This window comes from Falco peregrinus, chromosome 7, assembly GCF_023634155.1.
Source record: "Falco peregrinus isolate bFalPer1 chromosome 7, bFalPer1.pri, whole genome shotgun sequence".
Classification (NCBI taxonomy): Eukaryota; Metazoa; Chordata; class Aves; order Falconiformes; family Falconidae; genus Falco; species Falco peregrinus.
This window is the reverse complement of record NC_073727.1, coordinates 49,701,703-49,728,661: the sequence shown is the minus strand read 5'-3', so window position 1 is coordinate 49,728,661 and position 26,959 is coordinate 49,701,703. Positions and strand designations below refer to the sequence as shown.

General features: G+C 45.6%; 1 protein-coding gene across 2 annotated transcripts in view; it reads right to left on the bottom strand.

Moving 5' to 3' along the window:
• Positions 1-25,101, bottom strand: part of SLC22A3 (solute carrier family 22 member 3) — a 30,798-nt gene extending 5,697 nt beyond the window's left edge. For both annotated transcript variants that reach the window (XM_005230220.3, XM_027796988.2), the window contains exons 1-7: positions 24,389-25,101; positions 11,915-12,018; positions 9,774-9,928; positions 8,171-8,336; positions 7,017-7,134; positions 820-917; positions 468-682 (exon numbers count right to left, since the gene is read on the bottom strand). In XM_005230220.3, the coding sequence (XP_005230277.2) occupies positions 468-682; positions 820-917; positions 7,017-7,134; positions 8,171-8,336; positions 9,774-9,928; positions 11,915-12,018; positions 24,389-24,802 (1,270 nt within the window). In that variant the 5' untranslated portion in view covers positions 24,803-25,101. The remainder of the gene's footprint in view (positions 1-467; positions 683-819; positions 918-7,016; positions 7,135-8,170; positions 8,337-9,773; positions 9,929-11,914; positions 12,019-24,388) is intronic.
• Between the last annotated feature and the right edge of the window lie 1,858 nt (positions 25,102-26,959).

Here is a 26,959-nt window from a genome sequence, read left to right as displayed (position 1 = left end):
GGAGGGTGAGGGCAGGGCAATAACCATGTTGTCTGTCACAGCCCCTACATCATGTTGGGGTTTGCATTGCTTTATTTGCAAATGGGAAGACTGCCAAGCTTCCTCAGCTAAATCACTTATTGCTTACATCACTAAGTGTCTTCCACGTCAGGGAATGTATTTTCCCTTTATCTTTGTATACTCTTCCCTTGCATTTGCCTTCAAAAACTGTACGGGGCCATAATACATTTTTTTCTTTCTAAGACTACACCCAGCTGTTGCTCACCATTCAGCAAAGATACAGCCATTGCATATTCCAGGGAAATCTATAAACAAATAAGGTATGTTGTTCCCTGACTGCGGTGCTGCTTGCATCACCAGACACTTTTTGCTTTTATCTCCAGTTTTGCGTGGCCTGCTGTCCTTGCTTAAGGTGTGTCAGAGAGAAGTCATTGACCTAAAGAGCTTGGTGTTGGGACGGGAATTACCTTCTGGCAAGAAGGCAGTAATGAGGCATGCAATTCCTGCCACGATGTTGCTTATTGCAAAGGGAAGGCGCCGGCCAATGCGATCAATTGTCACTAAAATGAGGAGAGCAGCTGGCAGCTCCACAGCTCCTGAGATGAAGAAGTCTAGGTAGAGGTTTCCTCCCACAATTCCTAGGCGCATGACAAGCCCTTGGTAGATCAGGGCACTTGTGAACCTAAACAGCAAAGGGAAAAAGCTGTTGAGAGGCAAACAAATGGCTGTCGGCAGCTGGAAAAACCCTAAAAGTCACAAGGGAATTTTTCTTCAAAACCCACTGTCCTCGTACCAAGCTGGACTGATGTGGGCACTCACCAGGCATACATCAGGATGAGTGTGTTCCTCCTCATGCGCGGAGTCCTCACCAGGTCAAGAAAGGAGGGGTTGCTGACCTCCTCACTGCTAACGGTGATCTGAGGAGAAAAGTGAGCAGCAGAGTCAGCTGGTGGGGCTCAGGCAGGCACTGGGGCAGAGTTTCTATGCAAACACAGTGCTCAGCAATATTCCAGTCCAGCGAGCAAGCAAAGGTGCTGATGCGCCCGCCAGCTTGCTGCACTCCCGAGCAGGGTGCAGATACAGGACACAGCTTGTGACTGGACATGGCTGTGGGCTTTTCTTCATGGTGATTGTGCAAAGATGAAAAAGAAAGTCCTCAGTCTTGACCTGAGAATGGAAAAATTATTTCCTTGCTGTTGACCGGGAATTTCTTGGAAGGCAATATGTGGTCATTGTCACGTCAGGGTCACTGGGACCATAGCTTCCTTCTGCCAGAGGTGACAGAGGAGGGGACCATGGCAGGAAGCGCAAAGTGATGGGCTGAGGGAAGCAAGGAGAGAGGGGGTGAGCAGCAAGCAATGGGCTTGGGAACATGGCTGGTGGCACAGCTGGACAGCAGGAAGAAAAGAGGAGTGAGAGAAAGAACAGATCTGTGAAGGCACTTCGTGCTACAAAACATTCAATGGGTGGAATTCAGAGGGTCTTAAAATACACAAGCACTGTGCTGAACATGGATTTTATCCTGGAAGAAAAAAATCCTGCAAAGTATGAATTCATGGTCCTCATACTGCCTACAAAGTATGGTAAATCTGTTCACAGCTTCCTCCAACACAGTCACAATGGGGCACTTGATGAAATCATCAGCTGGAAGGTTGAACAATCACAGAAAATGGCAAGATTTCACACAGTCTGTGTTTACGCATTGGAGTTCATTGCTATAGGATACTGTGAGGCCAGAATATTAGCAGGGCCAAAAAGGGATTAGGGACATTAATGGAGGTCATTTGTAACCATGATGTCCAAGCCAGGTGGCAGCCCTTTTGTTCCTATGTTCATTTCATGGGTGAGGAAGATGAGGAAGAGATGACAGAGGTGGTTTTAGGCAGGGAAAAACCATGAGACTGCCCATGAACAGGCAGCTGCATCTGGGATTGCCATCAGTTCTCAAAGCAGCTGTGGGAAACATGGAGTTAAAACCTGCTGCATCCTTTTTGGGAGGATTTTGGGCAGCCTGGCTGCTTTGACTCTCAGTTATGGCCCTCCTCCTGAAAGAAGGACTAAGAGACCAGAGAGAGGAGTAAATCCCTCTCTACCACCACAGCACCCGCTGCCCACGCAGGCACAGGAGCCAAAGGAAACAACCCTGGCTGGTGGGAAGACATGGGTGAAAGGACCGGGAAGCATATGAGAACGTGGAGATCCATGGTGCGAAGACGAGTGAAGCCAAAGGCATGGCCCAAGGGTCTCGTCAGCTCAATCCAAAGCTTTCGCCCTGTATTTCTTTTTTGTATCCTAAGTAGCACAGATGTTTTTCAGTGAGATTTGGCTGGGTGTATTTACACATGACTTCTTCGTAACTGAGTGGCACAAAACTTCTTAAGTGGACAGAGAAACCTCACATTTGTTTGAATGTCCTTTCCACTCCCTTTTGCTTTTCTTCTGTAACCAGAGCCAGAAGTTTTCTTCAAAGCACTGCTACTTCTGCTGCATGCCAGAGCCCTTTGTGGGGCAGGCGGAGGTTGCTGGGTTTCTGCACTGCTCTTGGAGTTCCTCATATTACAGTTATAAAGCTGCCACAACTGTGTTTATAAAAGCAGGCTGCCAGCCATCAGTTGTGACTTTGTGCAAATACAGTTTTAGTTTTCCAAAGGACTAAAGATAAATTCAGCACAGGTGCTACGATATATTTTTTGTCTTAATAAAGGCATAATAACCCAAAGCAACACTAAGCATTTTTTAATGGATGAAGAAAAAAAAAAATATCACTGTGGAAAGTCAGATCTTTGTAGGGAAAAAGTCCTCTTTTTGTTCTTTTGAAGTCAAGGGGAGCTTTGCTATTCACATCAGTGCAGTCAGGAGTCCAATGACAGGAACCATGTTTACAAAGATGTGCTATCTGAAAACTCTGGAAGAAGTTTTACAACCAGGTTCCTGACATTTTTATGTCCCAGAAAAATTACATATTGTTTTTTTGGCAATAATTTTTAAAGATTCCTCATAGCACAGACATATAGTTCTGTACATGCTTAATTCTGCACAGGATAGTACATTCATGCATGTATATAATACATATGTATGTAAGTTAACATATACTAGAAATATATATGTCTAGATACGTCTGTAGTGTGTGTGTGTTTGTGCGTGCGTGTGTGCGTGTGTGTGTGTGTATAAAGGGAGAGGGGGTTTTCGTCCACAACTTTCTCAAGAAGCAGCTCTCACTCAGCTGGTTACAGCCCATTCTGCTTTCGGACAGAGACCGAGAATTGAAGAATTAGCTTGATAAAAAAAACATGCTAGTAAAATTATGAGCAACTGGAAAAAAAGAATTCATAATTTACAATTAATTTAATGAGTTCTGGGTAGAGCTGAACTGTACCAGTGTCATAACTCACAAAGCAAAAGAAGCAAATATTATACAGAGGTCATCTGTATTTTCTGCATGCCAATAAAAATGCAACGCTACTACATCCAGAGCCATGTAAGGGACTTGGCTAATGGAATTTTGACAGATGTATTGGAAAATCTTAGCCAAAATGCACTGATGGATGATGCCTCTCACTTCTCCCTGATCCTCCACATCCACAGCGCTTTACCTGAAATTCCGTTGTTTCATGAAAGAGAAGTCTGATGTGAGTTAACGTGAGAAACACACTTGATTCACAGCTAATGTGCTTCCTGTAGATGCTGTCTTTCCTCTGGGCACAGCACCAAGGATGACACACATTGTATATTAAAAAGGCCCAAGGAACAGATCCAGCACAAATCTACATGTGTGGAGGTTAATCTGCTGCAGCTGCGAGTGGCTTGGGGTCATGAGCAGGGACACTTCCGACAAAAAATAAATTAACTTAAAACAAAAAACAGGGAAAGACACACATCTCCATTCTGGCATAACGCTTTGAAAATGCTAACGTTTAAAGAGGGGAAGTGGGTGTAGGAATGCAGGGCTGAATGTGGAGGGAGACCTGCAGCAGCGCAACCTTCCTGCTACGTATCTTGGGCCACACTTGGCACTAGGTAATGCTGACCAGGATGGGTGAATCTCACTGGTGCGTATGTCCCAGCCAAGGACAATAATCCATAGAATCATAGATACATGAAATGGTTTGTCTTGGAAGGGACTTTAAAGGTCATCTAGTTCCAGCCCCCCTGCCACAGGCAGGGACACCTTCCATTGGACCAGGTTGCTCAGAGCCCCATCCAACCTGGCCTTGAACACTTCCAGGGATGGGGCATCCACAGCTTCTCTGGGCAGCCTGTTCCAGTGTCTCATTACCCTCATAGGGCAGAATTTCTTCCTTATATCTAATCTAAACCTAGTCTCCTTCAGTTTAAAACCATTCCCTCTTGTCCTATCACTATGTGCCCTTGTAAAAAGTCCCTCTTTCATAGGCCCCCGTTAGGTCTCCCTGGAGTCTTCTCTTCTCAAGGCTGAACCCCAGATCTCTCAGCCTGTCTTCATAGGAGAGGTGCCCCAGCCCTCTAATCATCTTTATGGCCCTCCTCTGAACTCATTCCAACAGGTCCATGTCCTTCTCATGCTTGGGGCCCCAGATCTTTGCTGAAAGCAGTATTCCAGATGGGGACACATGAGAGGAGTAGAGGGGAACAATCACGTCCCTCGACCTGCTGGTCACACTTTTTGATTCAAACCAGGATATGGTTGGCTTTCTGGGCTGCAAATGCACATTGCCGGTCACATGCAGCTTCTAGTCAACCACCCCCCAAAGTCCTTCTTAGGGCTGATCTCAATCTGTTCTCCACCCAGTCTCTATTTGTGTTTGGGATTGCCCAAACCCACATGCAGGACCTTGTATCTGGCCTTATTGAACTTCAGGAGGTTCGGATGGGCCCACCTCTCAAGTCTGTCAGTCTCTCTGGAAGGCATCCCTTCCTTAAAACGTGTTGACCGTACCACACAGCTTGGTGTCATCAGAAAACTTGTTGAGGGTGCACTCAATCCCACTGCCCATGTTATTGACAAAGATGTTAAATAAACAAAGCTCATTCTGCTTCGTGGGACAGCTGAGGGTAATTTCCTGATCTTGGCTGGTATCACAGCCTTGGCATCCATCAGAAAAATGGTTCACTAATTGCTGGCCCAGCTTGTTACTGCTCATCAAATTTCCTTCTGTCATGTTGCTTCACTAATGTGCAACAGTTTCATTTGGTATATCCTGCCAAGGAAGTTATATATAACTTTTTTCCCTGACATCCCTCCCTCCCCATCATTAACATTTGCATGCTCCCTTGAGGAACATAAAGTTATAGAAATACCATTATAGCGACATTATGACACTTGAACTTGCTGCTTATGAATAAAGCAGCTGGCTGTGGAAATGTATGTTTCAGCATAATCATCTCTGCTAATAGCTCCAGTTTTGACTTTACAGAATCATTATCCCAGAGGCTAGGAAGCATACTATAGGTTAGGGCCCAGCTTCTCTGTGGAACCTGTTGTGTGAACTTTACCTTGCCAGAACTGTCATTAACATGTACTTAATGAAGTGGAAAGATAATTGCATACTGGTATAAAATAACTGGCCATTTCTATACTCTTTCTGTTGCCCCATAGCTCTTCCTGCGTGCACTTTCGTGCAAGGTCTGTATTTATAGCAGGAATGGTCCTGAATAAGTAGAGCTGCTTAGGCTGGTTGATTTATGGAGGCCGTTTCTCACCAGGTAAATAAAATCCTCTGGATTTGGGAACAGCTATCTGATGTTTCAGAAGAGTTCCCACAATTACTACTTGGGTTTCATCCACAATTATCATCTAGGATTTTGGTGAAGTAACCCCACTTTTCTGGGATTAACTGGGCTAAATTCTCAGGTTCTCCCTTGCTTAAGAAGAGCAATGGGGAAGACCTAGGTAAGATACCAAGCTGTTGGGACCCCAGGTTGCCAACTACCTGTCACAAAGCAGACGCATCATGATGTTCCTTCCTGACAGGATAGGACACATAAGTCTCCTCCAAAAGTTGTCGTTCCAAAGTCTTTGTCTTTAGTCTCAGTGAAAAGTTAGGTAAAAGTCACACATGGTCATTTTGTATATGCATAAAAATTCATGTATATACATATGTCTGTATGTAGGCACAAAAAATACTACTGTGTACTGACAGACAGACATTTTATGTAGGTCATTTCTTTTCAATAAACTCTCACCTTCCTGAAATACTTGTAGTGTATCCAGTATGCCACCTCTGGGCTGTGTTAGCTGTGTGCTAACAATTTATAGCTTTTTTCCTTAGTTCAGATAATGACTTCTAACACTACTATTGCTAGCATTGGGGTTCCAGACCTGGTTTGTTACAGAACAGGAACCTTGTCCACATCTGTTGTCGTCAGTGAACCATAAGGCCAATGCCACAGTAAACATGTCTGAGAGCCAGGCATTGCTACCCAATGCAGAACAGGCAAATGTTGCAATGACACAACGTCAGCCCTTTTGGTTCAGTCAAAACCACTTGTCGAAGGACTATTATTCTATCATGTATTGTCCAATTTTGTAAATACTGATCTCAGACAGTGCTTCCCCTGTTTTGAAGTTTGGGACATGTTCTCCCCTTATTGGGATGGAAGCAGATTTATATTTAAATTCCGATTTTCTACATCATCTTCTCTTTGAGTTATAAAACAAGTTCTAGCAAAGGAGCCAGCAAAGTGGATCCTTCTGTCTCTGCTCACTCTATCAGCTAAAATAGCAGCTGCTGTGAAATACCATTGGCCCTCAGGCTAGTTTCTGATATTTCCCACAAGTTTTTAAAGTAGGAGCGTCGCAAATGAAAGATCTGATTCATTGCTTTGCAAACTTCGTTTTTCAGCCCATGTCTTTCCAGCCAGTTCACTTTTACCTTCTTGCTATTAACAAAGTAGATATGGGACTGACAGTCTTGTCCTGGTGTGACACCTCAAGAGCGTTGCCCATCAGATAAAGAGAATGCATTTTAACACAAGTGAACCTTCAAAAGATTAAGAAAGATTAGAAAAAAACCTCTAGCTCAAACAGATGACATTACCTCTGAGTAATGTGGTGAGAGATATTTCCCATTGTGTTTTGCAATGCTGTGCATGATTTTTAATGCCTTCTCTCCCTTTTTGCGTGTCAGGAGCCAACGTGGAGATTCAGGAACCACCCTGTAAGAACACAAAAGTCATAAGTAGAGGGTTTGCCCTTTAACATCAGAAGTAAAACAAAGTCCTTTGCCTTTTGCCTGTGTTAATACACAACATACTGATTTTTCAGTCTTTGGGATACAGAAATTCTTCTGTGGACTGCTTCTCCAGTCAGTTTCCTGTAAAATATCTGACCCTTGTGGGCAAGAAAGAAGAAAATAAACTACATCAGCACTCCGCAAAGCTGAAAAATAAGAAATTTAACTATTGTGTTTGCACAATGGATGTCAAAATACAATAACCAAAGCAAAGAAGGTGCCTTTAGAACAGCAAAGAACAACGAAAGTCAACACTAAACACATGTAGCATCAAGTACAGGCAAATCAGGAAACTTCTAGCTGTATCACTGTAAGATAGACACACACCCACCTGAATGTGTATCTATTGTATAAACCAAACACAAAGCAATTTTACCGACTGGTGTTTCACTTTCTGCTGGCCTAGGATTAACATGATTCACAGTTTAAAAGCTCATAATAGGCAATGTTGAAGAAAACAATATACAGGAAGAAGGGCTGTGGATTAGTTTCTTTGGATCCAGCCCACAGGATGGAGGCACTCCACTGGGACAGATGTTCACTGTGCCATAGTGCTCTGCTTACTCATTAGCTGTACTGCCCAGTTCATGGAAGCTGTAGGGCAAGCTCAGGCTTGAACTGAGTACATAATTAGAGGTATAGGTGAGGTCCCATGGCTGATGGAAAAAGCAGACTTTGGTGAAGTCAACCAGGTAAAGAGCCACAGGCTAAACGGGAATAGAGCAGGGTTCTATGAAGCGCCAGCTGTGGCTGACAAGAGAGGGAAAGCCTGGGCAGAAAAAGTAATGTAGGTCTGAGATTCACTAAAAAGAATTTAAAATGCCAAAATCAACAATATGCAAATATCTTTTTCCTAAGCTACATCATCTTGTACACTGGAGACTTGGGACCACAGAAGGGGTCTCAAGGTGCTTGAATAGCAATAGCAATAATGACAAAAGCAATGATTGTGACGTTACCAGTAGTAGAGCAGAAAGAGGAAGTTGGGCAGTGAAATGGCCAGCTGGATCCCCTGCCAGGTGGGAACCAAGTACGCAATTCCAGGGAGAATCATAATTCCCAGGGTGAAGAATATCTGAATCACAATCCCAACAATCCGCTGGTCAGAACCAACGATCTCTGTCACTGAGCAGAGAGAAAGACAAAATAAACAACACAGAAACAAGTCTAACTTGAAATAAGAATATTAGTGGTGGAGCATAAGGAAGGATAGTACTGTATCAGGTCACAAGTCTGCCTAGACCAGCATCTTGCCTTCAGCACTGTAAAATTGTCACCGAGACTGTAGAGGGCAAGCACAGGTGACACCTCCTCATCAATTCACCCACTATTCTTCAGCTAGAGGTGACACCTACTAGGATGGTTTTCTCAATGTCTTGCTATTTCATGCTCTGAAGAAGAATTTCCCTTTCTGAACCTGGCAGTCATTCAAGATGCCACAACAATACTCTTTTCTCATGAAAAGTAAGTTTGCTATGCGAGGCATTTCATTGCTGGGCCATGACTATAACCTATCAAAGAGTCTGGATCCCTGCTGTTTTGATGCTATTTATAAAAAAAGTTTTCCATCCCTTTCCCTTTTCAGGAAATACTGCTAATGCAGACCCTGGTGTCTAGCCCAGCACTGAGCAAAGCCTCCCAGCTAAAGAATGAGGAGCAGCCATCCAAACATCTGTTGTCCCAGTGAGGAAAAGCAGTTAACTCCTCTGAGCATCTGTGGAAGATGTTCAGACTCTGCCAAAATTAACCATGTCCCTGTTTGTGTATCCAGTTTATCTGGAGCTTGCTCTGTAGATTTTGATTTTCTTGGTGATCTTCTGCGTAATCAGAAAACCTTTATATATACATATTCCACACCTTCACCTCTGAATTATTTATGTTAATCCCTCCCCATTGGAGTCCATAGATTAGACAGCCATAAAAGTCCTTAAATAACATCAACAGAAAGTGTTGCATTGCTACTGAATCGCCTGTGGCCAGCTGCTCACAGGCATGTTCGAGTACCACAGTGATGGGTACAAAAGAAGAGCTTGGACAGTTCTGTCACTCTTGATAGTCTGTCCTCATGCATTACTTCTGGCTCGCTCTTTTCCATGGGATCCTATGAGGTCAGGGAGGCATGTACACTGCTGCCCATTTCCATCCTGTATTAGCAGTGAATATCAGAAAGTGTTTACACTTGCTGCTATTCTCAGAGGCCATCTCTGTACCAGTCAATTAGCAGACATTGTCAGGTAAGGAAACACTGTACTGTTTAGCTTCTAGAAAGATCTCTAGCATGATCTGGACAAAGGCCCATGACTGCTTCCCCAAATATTTTGTTCTGGCATGTGCCCAGCCTATGGATGATGACAGATTACAATTTGCATGCAGGCACCTTGTCTTGGAAGGCAAATGCATTAAGTAGGATGGACTTGGGTTAATCATTGTCTGCTGACCCCAGGGCCAGTGCTTTCTTTCCAAGAAAAAATATTATCAAGAGCAGATGTAGCTACGACTCCTTGTCCTCCAAAATTCCCTCACTTTTCCTAACCAGAAAAGAAAGAAGATAACAGCTCTCACCAATCACGTAGCATGTCATCCAGGTTCCCTTGCCAAACACGCCTTGGAGAAAACGGAAGATCAAAAATACAGTAAAGTTTGGTGCGAATGCCACTATGATACCACATATCCCAACCCCGAGACAGGAGAGCAGGTAGATTAGGATTCTGCCATATCTGTTGCAAAAGGAAAAGAAAGTGAAAATCATGAAAAGACACAAAGATACATTTTTTTCTGGCATCTCGTTTTAATGCTAGATCTGAAAGTGCCCTTTTGACCATCCTTGTTCCAAAGGAAGGCTGCCTGAATCTTCACAGTGTTGAATATGGATATGGAACAATTTTGCCTGCAGTGGTTATCATTACTTTTATGTCACTAATTTTAAAACTGGTGATGTCATCACCAGGCCCCCTTTTATTTTGGAAACTATTTTTGTCGTTTTGTATCTAAACTATGGCTCATATGTTACAATTCAGTTTTTTGATCCAGCTGAAAAGGGCAACTTATTTCAAGGGGATTTCTGTTTTCACAAATTTGTCTCCTAATAGCAATTACAGCCAGATCTGTGAAAGTAATTTCTTCTTTAAATACTTTATGTGATTTTCCAGTGTTTTGTTTAGGTTTAGACCACTTGTTTTCAAAGTCTGCCTATCATATTATGAGTCTCATTTTCCAGTAAACAATGTTATTATTAATAGGTGTGCCCAAGGTAAGCTGTAATTCAAAAAAACAAACCCAACAAAATCTCCCTGTAGTTTCATGGCAACCGTGTCCTTGGATCACAACTAGAATTTCCATGTTGATCTCTTTCTCATTGTTATTGTTGCTGTTTTAAGAAGAAACTGTGAAAACTGATGTAGCTGTTTATCTTAACAAAGAGTATTTGAGAGAATATTTGTTTGTTCATTTTGTTCAGAAGGTTTGATGGGAAGAATTTATACAGGACAAGAATCAGGGTATTTTCAACTAGGTCCATTCTTTCGAGTGCTGTCAACAAGGCAAGAGTGCAAAGGTCTGGCTGCAGCACATTCCCCCAGTGCTATCAGTGTACAACATTCACAGTGTACAGGAGTTAAATTCTGCTTAATACGCAAGTACTCCTAGACATATAATTTTATTTTAATGATTAGCTGTAATATCTCTACTCTTACCAGTCTTAAGGTGCTAGTATCACAACCGCCCAGCCAGACACTGAGCAGAGACATCTTAAGTTAGCCAGTGCCATGGCATTTTTTCCACCTTACTTTTTCCATTATTACTATATCCCTTGGAAAGATGGAGTTTTCCTTGAAAGTACTTTTGTTTGCTAGTTCAAAATTCATTATCTGAGATAACATTCCAGATAATTCTGTAAGTATTCCTGCCTAAAAAGAAATCATATTTAAGTTATTATTACTAATATTACAGACACCAAAGGAAAACAAAACAGGCAGAAAGAAAGGACTTTATGAACTAAAAAAAATATGCTCTGCCATTGAAATTATCAGTGTTGCTCTCAGCCAACACAGAGGTTGACTACTGTTAGCTGTCAGCACAAAACACACACCAGGCTCCCTCTTTTACCCTAAGAGCAAGGTAGGGCTTGCAGGACACCCTGCTCTGGGGTGGGTCAGCTGCTCAAGTCTGAGTATCACCCACATTTTTTCCTTGATATTCATCCAGCCCTAGCAAGGGCTGAGGACTGGCTGCAGGGAGCTATGACTTCGGTGGGAAGTGTACGAGTCCAGCCTGTGAATGGAGAGAGTTACCATGCTGAGTCCCTTCCCTCTCTCCTCAGGTGGCTGCTTTCTTCATCAATGGCACCTATTAAACATCTGTCAGTAAATGCCAGTCCAGAAAACTCCTCTGAACGCTTCCTTTTCATTTCTGTGCCCTTCTGCCCTTCCCGGGTCCAGATGCGCACAGAAAACATCGGAAACCGCAAGAAAAGATCTTTCTATGATATTTCACAGCCCAAACAGGATCAATAAGTATGATCGCATGACGTTTCCAGCCCAAAAGGAAGTGAAGATCACATTTGGCTGGAATTTGTTAACCCAGGCTGGGGAAGTTTATCCAAAATGAATTAAACCTCAAAAGTGTTGACACATGTTTATTGCAGGTGACACTACAAGTGATTTCACCTCCAAACAGATCGAAGGACAGCAGTGCTTGTACAGTACCTGTCTGCAGCGTAGCCCAGGGTGAACGCGCCAGCCAGAAACCCCAGATTGAGGATAGCCTGTGAGAGGTCCAGCATCCAGGCGCTGCCGCACACAAGGTTGTACTGTGGGAACAAGGGAGAGGCACAAACACCTCAGGTGAGTGATTCATCATCCTCAGGGTGAAACATCATAGAAACTGCGTAAAGCTAGGCAGGAGGGGGAAGGGGAAGTTCAAATATGCTTGTTCAACAGCAAGCACCGGTGGGCCAGGGAAGCACAGCCACAGCAAGCCCTCTTCAAGCTGCGGTAAAGATAGAGGGAGAGCTCCCTCTTGCCAAGAGGATGCTGTGTGTTTCATACATCAGTTGTCCAGATATGAAAAGCAAATAGCTCTTTTGCAAACCAAACACAACGCTGTTAAATATGTTGCCAAGGCAAAGCCATGACTTTGTTTAGTGCAGAATAAGGGTGCACAGCTATAGCCAATGAAAACATCAGTTTATGTAAATGATTTAATTATTTTTCTTAGTGCCTTCTACATAAAAGCAAAAACATGTGGTCGCTGGGGAAACAGAAAACACATCTCAGAACAATTTCAGACACATTGAATATGTATTTTCTTAGTGTAGCTTTCCCAGACTTTTCTATTCTTTATACTGCAGTAGCAATACATCCCCAACACGGTGTTACATTGGGCATATCAGAAGGATTCATTAATGGGGATGGGGATGGGGTTGGGCAGGGGTGAAGGGAAGAGGGAAGTAGGTGAGAGGAAGGAAGACAAAGAGACTAGGAATTAAAACTCAAATGACACTAAAAATAAAGTGGTTATCCAGACAGAATATCATTGGAAATTGCTTTAGAGGTTCTTTGAGAATAAAGAGATACCAGCCCCTGCCTGCCAAGCTCTGCAGACCTTGTGGGAATCGGGAGGTTTTGATCCATACCTGGGGTAGCCTTAGGAACAGTGCAGCTTCAGGACCAGGGGAAGCCACAGACAACAGCAGCTGCCACCGTTTACCCTAGAGAGACCCTTTTGCTTTCAGGTATGAGCTGTAAGAAATCATTTCATTGCTAACAAGATGCTGGTTGCTGAAGTGTACACAGTGTGCCACATTTGTGCTCACCACATATGTACCACAATACCAGTGCTCAAACATCATGCTTAGATGCAGTGGCCACAGGGTGGGTTAGAGAGAAGATTAACAGCCTTTCTGCCCCTCACAATTCTGCAGACTCTGAAATTCAGCGCCGTGAGCCTGAGCCCCATCTTAGCCCATTCGCAGGCTGTAATACCCAACAACTATTGCCTGGGCCTGGGCTTTCAGAAGTGCCTATGCAGGAGATTCAGAGGGCACTCAGACTTGGATTTCACTGATCCTGAATCTGGACCCAAAAATCTAAAGTAATACTCTTAAACATTCTTTTATGTACCTAAATAAGAAACCATTTCTTTTAATATTCTGAACACCACACATTAGTGCCATTCACACTCATTCCCATGAGCTATTCTTCACTTTTTAAAATGAAACTCCTCAGTTTTGGTTCTAAATGCACTATTAGTACTGTCACTGACAGTAGCTACAGCAGAATCATTGTTAGTTACAATGATTTTACTGCAAGTCCAGGATTTGGGGGTTTTTGTGGCTTTTTCTTTTTCTTGAAGTTGCAGGTCTGGGAATTTTGTGACTAAGAACTGTAGTTCTCAGAACTGTGAAGAAAAACTTGGCAAGTAACCTCATAGGTCCCAACACAACAGACGGTTTTGATATCAGCCTCATTACTCTGAGGAACCTGACTGGCCACCTTTCAGCCAAGTCAGGCCATCAGCATCTGGCTTCCATTTCTGTGAATCATAAGCAAAAGCTGCAGAAGCCTCAGCTTCCTCCGAGAGGAATAAAACCTGCTCTCAGCTGCCACACTCAAGGGCTACTGCAATGCTTTCCTAAAATAGCCTGAACATAGAGCAGCTCTTTCAGACTTCAAACGCTGCTTAACCTCTCACTTCTTTAAACTATGACAGCTCTGGCAAATAGTATCAAAAGACGCAGCTTTGGAAAGCAGAGAGTTTTTTCATGGCAATGACCATAAAATAAGATTTTAGAAGGCAATGCCATTGACTGTGCCAATGACGGATGCTGGGGTTCTCAGAGGAGCATCTGCAGCCACCTATACAGGGTAATACAGTTTACAAGAGGGCTAAAAACCAGCTAAAAGAAAACATTGGCTTCAAAAGTGTGCAGCTGAAGTGTAACAGAAAAGGAAATAATCATTTGAAAAGACAGGCAGAGAGGGCAAGCAGAAAGTTGCTTCACATGAGCTCACAGAAACCTCTCTGACTTAGCAGAGCTGTATTCAGCTAGATACCTCACAGGACACACCTGATGCATATCCTCTACCCAGGGCCCATGCTGGACATGCTAGAACTGCCCTGTATGCACCAGGGGGACCATCTGGACAGCTGCTGGACTTGTATATGCATGGAGAGGTATATACGTTGCCTGGTCAGCAGGTCCTCTAGCCAGCTTGGGCTGAATTTCAGGTGCAGGTGAGACATTCAGGTGCTGAATGTCGCCCGCTCAGCTGAGCTTTGCACCACGCAGCAACAGCTGTTTCAGGACCCCAAACCACAGCACAGGTCTCCACTTTCCTTGCCTGTCTCACCACATAGCTGCACTCTTCCCCGTGGGTTTTTGGTCAGAGCAGTGGCAGCCGGAGAGACCTTACACTCTGCTGTGCAGGTGGCAGCTCAAGGGAGAGATAAAAGCCCAATGCCGTGGGCTGTTTTACCAAATGCTCTGTTATTTCATGTCATTTCCTACTCGTGGCTTAAGAGCTGGCTGTGATGCACTGGCTTTTCCCAGCCATTTACAGTGATGGAGTGTGACAGAGCTCAGCTACAACCTGCATCCAGCTCTGAAGGCTGTTCAACATGAACCTTCGCACCATTATTTTCTGCTTCCAGCAGATGCTTGTGGAGTCACCCTGGGAGCACCGCTCCCCAGAGAGGCAGAGGGGCCCTCACACCTCTCTCCTAGCAGTTCCCAAGAATCTGAGAGACCTGATCCTGTGGTCTGCAGAGTGAGTTGTCTCCCAGTGAAAGTTAAGATCGCTCAGCACCTCACAAGTGGCATGGCTCCTTGAAAGATCAAAACCTTGGACAGAAGTATCAGGCTGATTGATAAATCACCAGGGAGGGCTTCACACAGGATCAGGTTTAAAAGCCTTTCACAAAATTGCCCGAGTCAGAAAGCAAACCATCCTCCAACATTTGTGACTGCTCCTGAAGAAGCTGGTTATGACAGAGGACTCCCCCTTGGAAGACAAAACTGCTGAGGAGAGAGTGGAGAAGGGAATAAGAGCATTATTGCCTCACCAGGAAGAGTAATTAATTAGTGTGAGAACAAAATTGAAAAGTGCATGTAATAACAAAGCTGTTTAAGCAATGTCAAAATGAGATGATGCTTACACAGACCAAGATGTGTAAATAAGAACATTGTAGATCACTTAAAATCCACTCTCCCCTGATTTCAATTGTCAGTTTCAGAGACCAGGCCCCAGATCTCTATAAACTCCTTTGGGATTACAGCTCTCCCTGAGCTGACACACCAGGTTTCCCAAGACCCAGGAGGCTATCCCGGGAGCCCAATTAGTGGCAAAGGGAGCACCGACGGTGGCAGTGCCGGGCAGGTGGCTGCCCCCAGGGAGGAGAGGCATGATTCCTACCTGGCCACAGGATGGTACCGGCCCAGCAGCCTCAGCACACCGCAGAGTCTTTCTCCCAGCAATGGCACCGGGAAAGGCAGAAGGAAAGCCACAAAGCTAAAAAGGTGTCTGAGGAGCTCAGCTCCCAGGGTGGTGGGTGGTGGCTGTGCCGGGCAGCGCTGAAGCCATGCCCAGACAAGCAGCCAGCCTGCACAGAGCTGCCAGGAGGGAACAGTCCCAGCATCTGCTGCAGGCACTGGCCTTCAGGGTTTATACTTTTGATCCTTTTCAAAGGGTATATTTACTGTTTAAATAATTTGATCCCTTTCTACTATAAACAGGCAATGAATAAGCTGTCACAAAAGAGGGCAGGAGAATAAACATATGCCTGAAAGAGAGAGGAGGAAATATCTTTACAGGAGAGGACTCTTTCATCTGAACAGCAATTTCAGTGATTTAGGTGGCAGCTGAAACTAGCTCTTGGCTAACAATAGTGTCAACTATTTAAAATATTCTGGGAAATAAAATACAGAAAACTTCTAAGAAACGATGAGCTCTTTCTGAAGAGATCAGTGACAATACACTAACTGTACTCTCCTAAATTAATCCAGTGCTTTATTATTTTCTAAGTATTTAAATGACCTTTGGTACAAATAAGCATTCTCAGACCTTTTCTGTTTGCTAGACGTAGCATGTAGCTTTTAACTCATCACTTCGCTAATGTCTCGCTTTTCGTTTACAAACATAACCTTTAGAGGGGAATGTAGCCTTTAAAAGAGAATTGCACACCCTGTAGAGATCTCTTTTTGATCCAAATTGCCTGGCAGGCTCACATCACCACTTCAGCTGTGACATGGGTTGGTTGTGCCTGATAGTTATCCCCATCTGCATCACTTGGAGGAAAAGCATCTGTGTTCACCCAGTATTTTAGCCTGTCTCCAGTTAGTCAGTAGTCCTTCTATATTACACTTGCCCAAAACATCTCCCATGTCCCTTGCTAGCAGCCTCCACAAATGGGAGAGGAGTGGTACCTTCTCTCTGTTTCTGAACAGTCATATGCCCATCCATGCATGGGCTATTTACACTCCTACCACACAGGCTACTCCTATGCCCAGAAGATGCGGTCCATGTTGTGAGGAGCTCATCAGCCAAGAGCACTTCCATACAATATCCAGTGGCGTCAAGGAGCAGAAGAGCTAACCCTGCCAGTAATCATCTCCCATTGTGAGTAACAGGAGATCCCATTCCCTGAAAGTACAAGCTCTTCTCGTAACAGACCAAAAAAATCCCAGCATGGTCCTTAAATATCACAGACTACCCTCCCTGATCCCACTCCGTTTCCAAAATTGGTAACACTGAGAATCAAAATCTCTAGGGCTCTCTGTCTGTCTAGACCACAGCTGTCTGACTTTCATTTTCTTTGTTTCTTTTCTGAACAGTTCAGTTTGGCATCTCCAGGGAAGAAGAGCTATAACTCACATTAATTGAAAATAAGCTGCAGAAGAGATGTGGGGCTAGTGTCTCATTGCTGAGCATCACACAGCCCTCAGCAAGGTGGGACCTAGCTGAGGTTTCCCTTCAGAAGTGCCACCTCTACAGCTGCTATAGCATGCCTCTGCTGCTGCAAAATTTGGGACATATTCAGGAGAAACATTTGGGAGATGTTAGAGTAAGGAGAGCTTACCATCCTGTCCTCTTTTGTGCATTTGCAGGTGTCTCTGTCCACAAAGACTGTCCTTGCAGTGCATGTCTATGCCTTGAAGTAAACATTTCTGCTTTCAGTTGAATAAGCTCACCCAGGACAACACAGCAGAAAGGGAATGTCACCGTGTCCTGTGTTCAGTCCTTTTTCCTCCACAGACTTAAAACTTCATTACTAAAACATTTACTGCAGTGTAGGGGGAAGGATACGGAAAAGGAAAGGAAAACCTTAGGGTCTTTTGCCCCTGCTCTTAAGCCTATTTGTTGACCTGTATAGTGCTGGCTACACCTAAACCCTGTTAAAACCTAGCTAGCCGGCTCCTCATTGCAGTCATCAAGTGGCCAGCTCCAGCTAAGGGCACATCCTCTTCCTCAGCATCACCATACTCCCAGCTAAGCCCCGCACTGCACAAGTGCCTGCACCCAGCACAACCCTGCAACTCATCTCTGCATTCAGTGCCACATTCGCCTGCACGATTGCTATCCACTGTATGACAAAAAGCGTTGTGTGCCTGAATACAGCCTCCTTCCATTTAGGGAGCTAACTAAAAAAGGTTGCGCTGCCCAAATCGGTGAACAATCCACATTTGCATTCCTTTCCTCCTAGCCTTGGCAATGAGCTGCCATACTGAGCAGAAGTGAGGTGCTGCCAACAGAGACCAACAGCAGGAACTAGCTCCTTCAGGATATCCCCCTCTGTAGTGTCCTTAACAGGAAAATATCAGTCCCTTTCACCCTGACAGCTTTGCAGTACAGGCAGTTGTACGCTCCTGCTTGGAAATAAATCCCTGTGATAAATGTTTTCCTACCCACTGGAGGCTTGAGCACCAATGTGAAATCCCAATGCAGATTTACAGTAGCAGTGATGTGGCTGGAGGGAACTGTGCTGGTGCATTTTGCCCACCTCTAAATCAGCAGCAAACCACCTGAGTGAAATATCTCTGGGAGAAGGAAAAGGTTTTGCACTGGTTCCCTGTAGCTCATTAGTGGAGTAATCGCTATAGAATGTAGTGGGAACTGGCGGATATAGGACCAGAAGAAACGCTCATACGTGACTAATGACTGGGAAGCACGGGGGCTGTGGCAGCCTCTCATTTCTTCATAGCTTTGGCAGAAGGCAAACATTTTCCATTTTATTTTGACATGCAGACTAACTGCAAACTTGTAATTCCTGGTACTTGAGAGGCCTTTATGCACTGAGCAAGTCCCAAAACACTTCTGCACACCTATCCCTGTAGAAATACATTGCTTCAAATAACAACATGCCATTAAAAGCTCCTCAAAATGTAGCAACTTTGAGTAGGAGTTTGGAAGCACTTTACCGCCTGTTACGATTAAACTTCAAAATGATGGATGAAACTCCTTGGTCGATAGAGATCTACAGTGATTCCTCAGCCCATTTACAGCAGCGTAGTGAGAGCCCACACACATGGTTTAAGTGGCATTCCCACCAGTGGCCAAACAAAGCCTGCTTTACCCTTTCTCTCCCAGTGACAAACGGCTTAGGGCAAAAGTCATGGTTTAAGGAAACCTGGGGAGATGCAGATTATTGCTACACATTCCTTGTCTGTTACTGGACAGCTTTTCTCCATCTCTCTTGCCATCTGGGCTGTCAAACTACTCTCTTTCACCCACCCTTACTGCAGTGAAGCTCCCTGCAAGCACATGCAGTGGAAAGAGAGAAATTACCTTTTATTTTTCTTTCTGTCAGAGCTTCTGTCAGAGTGCTAAGGGACTAAGCAAGGAGACTGTGTGTCTCCATGTCTTGTTTCAAGCTAAGCACTTCACAGGTCAACTGGAACCAGCCCTCATCCTGCCCCTAGGGCACTGTGGATCAAGGCCTGAGGAACATCTTTGAAAGCTTTGGAGGTTTGTCTCCTGTGTATGGTCCCAGGCTCAGCTGGTACCTTCGCATCCCTGCCACTCAGATCACCCAGACTCCTAGGACAGAAAACCTGTTCTGTCCTTCTTTCATCTGTCTATCCATGTCCCAAGCAAGAGGGAGGCAGAGAAACTTACCGTCTTCTAATGGGGGGAAAACAGCAGTTGTCCTAAAAACACCAAGAAGAACCAAAGCCCTCAGCCAGTATCAGCAGCTGGCTTGATGGCAGTGACAGAAACGTATCCGAACTGGTGTAACCCATGCGAGGAACTGCTCCAGCCCCTCTTGTATGGGGGGAATTGTATTAGAGCTGCATAAGAAATTCAGCAATTGCTGCTCCCTCTGCTCCCCGTCTGCCCTTTTTCCCTTTCCCTCCACTACTTCATATTAATCCCACCTCTGCTCCCTGTCTGCCCTTTTTCCCTTTCCCTCCACTACTTCATATAAATCCCACCATGACAGTGGAAATAAGAGAGGGTACTGCCAAGTCAATGACAGTAATCACACTAGATCAACACTTTGAATTGTGTTCTTTATTGCCTTGGAGGAGGATAGTGAAAGGACCAGCCGTGCTTTTTCCACCCTGAGCTTGACTGCCATGTTATCTCCTGCTCTGAAGGACTGTAAAAACTATGAGACAAACATTATTGCTCTGCTTACGGTTTCTCTGCAAATGCTGGCTGACTTATTTTCTGAGACAGCTGGCAAGCAGAGAAGTAAGATTTATTCCCAGCAGGTGCAATAGGATCTGTTCAGATGATCGTACGTCCACCTCAGACCTCACACTTCAGCAATAAATTGTTGCCAGGTCTTGAAATGACATCATCTACAGCGTGAAGACTTGCTGCAGACAAGGCATATTGGAATGGGTCCCTTCTGCTGAAGTCCTGCCAACAAAGGCTGCTAATAAGCCTAAAGTATGCCAGCTGTGCTGTAGCTGCAGCTGCTGATGACCATGAGACTTCACTTTTCCTTTCATCCACCACCACCGAAGGCCATTCAACCTGCAGACATGGTTGTAAATCATGCACATGCCTCTAGGAGTCACGACCGCCAAAAATGTCTGGATAAAATGGCTATCGCTGTGCAAACTGCCACCAGCCGCCCTTTCGCAGTGTTCTAGACTTTCTCCACTGGGACGAAAGTACACAGTGCCAAAGCCCAGCAGTATTAAAGGTCAGTGACTCACTCTTCAGCAGTTTCCTGGGGCAATTAGATTTACTGACTTCCGTATATCCTGGGTACGTGTGTCCCTCACAAGGCTCAGCTGGAAGGACGTGGAAGGCAACATGCTTCCCACTTCAAGTGTTACAGAGGGCAGGGGGTGACCTGGGCTCCCTTCCAAACCCTGGGGCCAGAGCATGAGGCTGTGGCACCCCTGGTCCACTGCAGCCCCCCAGCACCCCTGCTCTTCCTCCTTCTCCATCCGCTGCACAGAAACCCCATCCTTTCCTGCCCTCCTCCCCCTGTCAAAGGTGCTGCTGTTGCCAGCCTTCCCTTCCGAGCAGTGCCAGCCACCTGCTACGACCAGCATCATTTCAGACAGCATCAGCTGGCACCAGCCAGGAATGGATTTAGCACAATAATTGCCCCCACCAGCCTCCCTCCCCAAGGAAAATCTGAGTAGCAACTGCATTCCCATCCCACCACTGACGCACACAGCCGCGTCTTCCAGTTTCACCAAGCGCTGCGCAAAACTGAACGAGAGGGGATTGCTCTGGGTCAAGGTCCCCTGAGCAGAGCCACCACCTGCGACACCATTGCGTCGGAGGGGTGGCTGCCAAGTTTTACACATAGCCGAGGATTTTGCTGATGCCTCCAAACCTTTACATCATCCCAGCTCTGGTTTGCTGACTCTAATTCAGGCACTGCAGTGCTGGGCAATGTGTGCAGCACCAGTGGACAACTCTGATCTGGGTTGCCTTCAAGGAAAAGCCTGACCTAAATCAATGGATCACAGAGATCCTTAGGCATGTCACTGCAGAAGTAGGGACCTCCTCTCAGAACCTGTTAGACAGCAAAAGATTTTAAAAGGGAGTCTTTAGCACTGCTCTTTTGCCTGTCACTAGACCAAGCTAACTGGCTTTGCTGTGTGTTGCTCCTGTGATGATTTCTTAACAGATTTTGCTCTTTTTCTCGATGCTGAAGGATGAAAGCCCTGGTATGTTGTCCCAGCACCCCACTGTAGCCCAGCACTGAGTCCCGCAGCAGCAGATGATGCAGCAGGCATACCAGGTACTGCTTACAAAGCAGAGAGTGCTTTCCATCAGTTCACATTGCCCCTTTTTCCTCTCCTTCATTCTGCTGATGTTACTGTGAGTGTCTTTGCAGAAGATAGCTATCTAAGATGGGAGACTGGCCAGTGAGCAACATGCTCCAGCCATGCACAAATTAGAGCAATGAAGTCGGGTACGCCAATACCATTCATTTCACAACTCCTCATAAATCAGCCCTTCCAGACATATGATTTAGCTTCTTCAGGGTGCTCAGAACTGGTTGCAACAACCTGTGATTTGGCTGCCAGACCTGCTCTGGGATACGACATCTTTTCCCAGTGAAGGCTTTACGTGCCTGCATTTGCCCTCTGCCTCCCCTGCCAGGCTGCAAATCCACACCAGATCTGTGCTTGCTGTAGGCCTGGAAGAACTCCTTCAGTATCCTGATTTTTTTTTTCCCACTTCTCTCTCTTTCTGCTTGAACACAGGTCCTTCAGACTGTCATGTAACTCATCCTTATAACTTTGTCTCCCTGGTCACTTCCACTGTTGATTCAGCCACATATAAGGTCCCAGAATTCTTAAGACAGTTGAAAGAAACAGATACATTTCTGAACATGTGGACAAAAGCAAGCATTTACAAGTAGACATATGAGAAAAGATGTCTTTGGTGAGCTGATTAAACAGAGCACAAATCTTGTTTAAGTTGAGCCGTGATCTCTTAGAGCCTCAGAGGAATGAAAAGAAAATAAATAAAATCTGTGATTTAAGTTGTCTTTGCTGGACATATTATGTATTAATAAGATATCAAGCTCCTTTTAATAGCTGATCCAAAGCAATTGAGCCAGGACATGCAGGCCACAAGCTTCCTTTTTAGATGAAGAAACCGAGCTTGGTAGGATGTGTTTCATCTGGCAAATACTGAAAAACTGGGAACAGGACACAAGTGCCATAGGTCACAGCCCGGGACCCTCCTGTCAAGGTAACCCAGCCAGCAAGAGTCCCTCTAGGAGCTGCAGTGACACTGATGATGGGACTTGCTGCCCGAGCACAGGGGACAGACAGTCCCAGCCTGTTGCTACTTGCAGGGTGTTACTCCCTGGTTTTCCCAATGTGCACCTTTGGGACCACAGGTGGGGAGAGCTTCCCCAAGCATCCCTTCATCCCTTCTCCCTCCCCTGGCCCTGGAGGGGGTCCCTAGGAGAAGAAAGGAAGAAGGTACAGATAGACAAAGCATTTGATGGAGAACATTGAACCTTTTACTCCCATTTATTGCTGCAAAACAAACACTGTTTTCATTCTCTCATAGCTGTACCCAGTGGCTCAGCGCTGCTGAAAAGTCACAGTGCCTTTGCCAGATACACAACCTGCTGCCATAAACGGACTCTGAGCACAAACTTATGAGCACAACGTACATGCTTTCACCTACAGCGAGGCTGAAGGGGAAAAAAGGGAACAACAAAAGAAAAGGAATCTCTATATTTTTATTTTTAGGCTCTGAGGGGAACAGCTAGCACAGACTGCCCTGGTAAAGTACACCATGACCTAAACCCTCACAGTCCCCCAGCAGAGGACCCTCAGAGGCAGTAGCATGAACTTCCCACCGTGGCCACCCGCCACGGTTCACTCCAGAGCCAGCTGTGGCTCCGGGGCAGCATTCATCCTCCTGCCCCCACCGCCTGGGCTGCCACTGCCAGCATGATCAGAGATACGTCATGCCAAGGTTTGGCGCCAGCTCCCTGCATGCCACCTGCGGCCCTCCAAGCAGCCTTGGCTTCGGGAGTCGCACACAAAAGCCCGTTCTGAACTTCTCCTCTAGGGCCAGCCAGGCGCTGGCCTGAGCACAGATCCTGGCTAAAGTTGCTCAGGTCAGATGTGGAGCTCAGGGCACAAAGCTGCTGCCCAGAAGAGCCTGAAGCCTGCAAGCAGATCCAGGGGTCCCAGCTGGATGGGGGAAGGATGATGAATTGAACAGTTGGGATAGGCACTGCTTTCCAGTACAGTGTTTGCTCAGGGCTTTGCCTGCTCCATGTTTTGGAGGGCACAGCTCCACTGCAAGCACCCAGTTAAAAAACACAGCAGGAGGCTCAGGAGACAGGCAGGAGACAGAGCCCATGGCTGTGCTGACATATTTTGCACTGCACCTTGACATTTTCCTAGCCAGCCCCTCTAAGAACACTTTATGTTTGTCATCGCTGTGTCAGTGACAGTTACCATCAGGATGACCTTAAAATACACACCCCTAGTGTGCAGACTGTATGCTGGAGCCAGACCACAACACATCCATGGGATGATTAAAAATTACACAGAGGATCTCCTAGGAAAGCATCTTAAATGGCCTTTCACAGTGTCGTTAGAAAGCCCCTACACTTGCCAGCACTTACAATAGTCTGTGGTTCTCTGACATTGACATTTCAGGAAAAGTTGAATGATAGCTTTGGGCAAAAACGTGTCTTTTGGTCTTTTTTTTTCTTTAGTAAGCACAATCATTTCTGCTGACTCCTGCCAGATCTCAGAAGGGCAGTCTGCTACCAGTTGTTTTTTAGTACTTGAAGACTGAAATGTTCAGTACTGGAAATACAGAGAACAGATAACGCACAGTGATCCAGATCATCAAGTGGTATCGGTCAGGTACACTTGGAGTTTACACCACCAAAGTTGCTGGCCCAAAACTGAGCACCAGAAGCCTCAGCTGCAACCACCTATCTCTTTATTTTAATCTGACATTCCTCTAGTGACAGAGCAACCTCTGTTGGAGTGTTTAGCTTTGGAAAGCCACCCTTCAGATCAGCTCACCTTTCCCTAAAAGCTTGACACTGACACTTGATCACACTCATTGTCTCAATTTGCTTGTGACTTGGAACAAAGCAAATCTGGAGAGGAAAACCAGCCACCAAAACAACAACCCTTGCAGCAGCAATCCCATTTTACTGCTGCAATCCCACACCAGGACAGAAACCACTGATTAAAGGATGGGGATTTTCCTTACCTCGCTGACAATCGATGAGTGGGGCTGTTTATACATCCAGTTTTCGTGGCACAAGGTGAGTGGCAGGTTGCCTGTGCTGTGATTGCCATAGCCGGCGAGCGGGCTGGCACAGCTGATGGAGGCATCCCACACAACATCCAGCCTCTCGCACTCCCCGCTGGAGGACCTGTTCCCCAGGCGCAGGGGAAGTACCGTGAAGTTTTGTTCCTCTTCCAGTGTCCAGCCACACCGTTCACTTAATTCAGCTGCCCCAGGGATCCTGCACCAGTAGTCATCTGGTGCCTGCCCAAGGAAAACCACGCTGGCGAACAGGAAAGAAAAAGTTATGCCTGTCTGGCAAAGGAGGAAAAAGACCCTCTTTTGAAATCTTCCAAATTCTCCAGCTTCTTTCAAAACCTCATCAAAAGATGGCATTATGTGAGGCGGTCTGTCCACTTGCAGCAGTCCAAGAGATGGCAGAGTTTGCTTTCACACTTCACATCGAATGCCAGCACTTCCTAGAAATGTGACTGCCTTGCCTCTGCTCGCTCCTCTCTTCTCGTGTGCACGCACACACACATGCACAGGGACACGCGGGTGTGCAATGCCACCGGTAGCATGAGCAGAGCCAGAACGGGGCAAAGCTGCAGGCAGGCATGCGAGCGTGCACCCAAGCACACATGCGGAGACTCAGGGCATGTCAAGTGGCGCGGGGCTTACACACAGCCGGGGAGGAGTGCAATTTAAAGTGCACAAACATATTGTAGGAGAGGAGGGGCGTGCATTTCCTATTCATCACGAATGTTAGCCAGATTATGTAATAAAACCAATTAACTCCTTCAGGGCAGGCAAGCCACAAATGCCAGCTCCCACCGCAGCTACAATAAATTAATAGGTGCAAGGAGAAAGCAGAGTTAAATGGGAAAGACACAGAAGCTGTTGCAAAAAGCAGCAGTGAGTAATTCAGCCTCTCTGCAGGATGGCAGGGGCAGGAAGAAAGTTGCTTCAGAGAGAGCTATAAAGTCTTTCTATCAGCAAATAGAAAAGAATACTGTGGCAATGTTTAATTACTTCTCCAAAGTGCTGCTTCACCATCTGTACAGATTTACTTTGCAAGAGGCTTTCCTTTCTGTAGTGTAAGGTGAGGCTCACAAACTGCACCAGTCCAAAATCCAGGGGTTTTATTTTTTTTTAAGTTGGATCCACCTGTTCAAGAAGGCTTTTATGCGACCCTGTTGATCTTAATTTCACAAAATCTTCCACATATTGAAAGGATAAAAAAACAGGTTTTCATCCTCAAAAATTAATAGAAAACAAGTTATTACACTTTTCTGTTCAGCTGTTTGAGTGGGGAGAGAAGGGAAGAGGGAGCCAAGACTGGGGCACATTTTGTGTGCACATGGGCGTATCTCGTGCAGAACTCTGAGTCAAATCAGACATGTATCGGCAGGTGTTTTGCACTTTGGTCAGGATCGTGAGGTCCATGGCCACTTTTTTCCATTGTGAGCCTAGGGACAGCACATATCAAAAATGTCTTCTATCATCCCTTGTCTTTGGTTACCTGCAGCTTTGCCTATGGGTGTCTACAAGTTTTGAAGCGACATACAGTTTCTAGAACAGTTAGATCCAGACCAAGTAAGGCTTTGATTACTACAGAGACTATCTGAAATGGATTTTGTAACAGAGATGAGAATTGATGCTGTGGTGTGAGCTAGGCAAAGACGCAGGTTTCTTTCGTTCATTCATCGCATTCAAAGATGCACTGCTCTACTTGTATCAGAAGATGCTTTTGAGGGAATTTTGTTGACTCCTGGTTATGCTGTTTTGCAGTAATCAACCTTAGAAGCCATGAACATATCACCTTTGGGTTTAGGTCTGTGCCTGAGGAGACAGGGCACTGTCTGATGGCTGGTTTCAAACAAGAGAAGCTCTTTTACCTCAACAGAGCTAACTGGGGTGTCAGGCTGAGATGTTGTCACAGGAAAAGTGGGGGGAAGATTTCCTCAACCCCAGGTGTCTGATCTGTCTGTCAGCGCCCCAGGAAAGCAAAGACCCTTGTGCCCGACCAGTCTGTCAGCGTCCCGTTACAGGGACCCTTCACTGAACAGTCCCGCTGGGTTGGAGGGCAACTCGACTGCCTTGTTCAGGGAAACACCCCAGCTGCATCAGGGGGACCCTCAGCGGGTCCTCCCGCTTTACCTGAATGTGTTACCCACCGCTGGCAGCTGCTAGCGCCCGCAAAGGGCTAACGGTAACAGGTTACGGAATAACACTCTTTATCAATATAAAATCATGACAAATTAAGGTTAGTGATCACCGGTGACAGGGACTGTCTGCAAAAACAAGTTTGAAGTGGTATATAACCAAAACATTGATCACTAACAACAGCTGGTGTGAGTTAGTCATTTAGCACTTGACCAAGCTCTTACCCAGCAGGTGTCCCTGTGGGGGAGCAGACAGGTTCAGCCCGTGGACTGATCCCAGCAGTTACGACGGAGTCTTCCCTGACTTCTCCCCTCATTCATTCATTCACTTGTTACACTTTACTCTCAGGTGGAGCTTGAATGACTCTAGTCAAACATTCTTTTATTA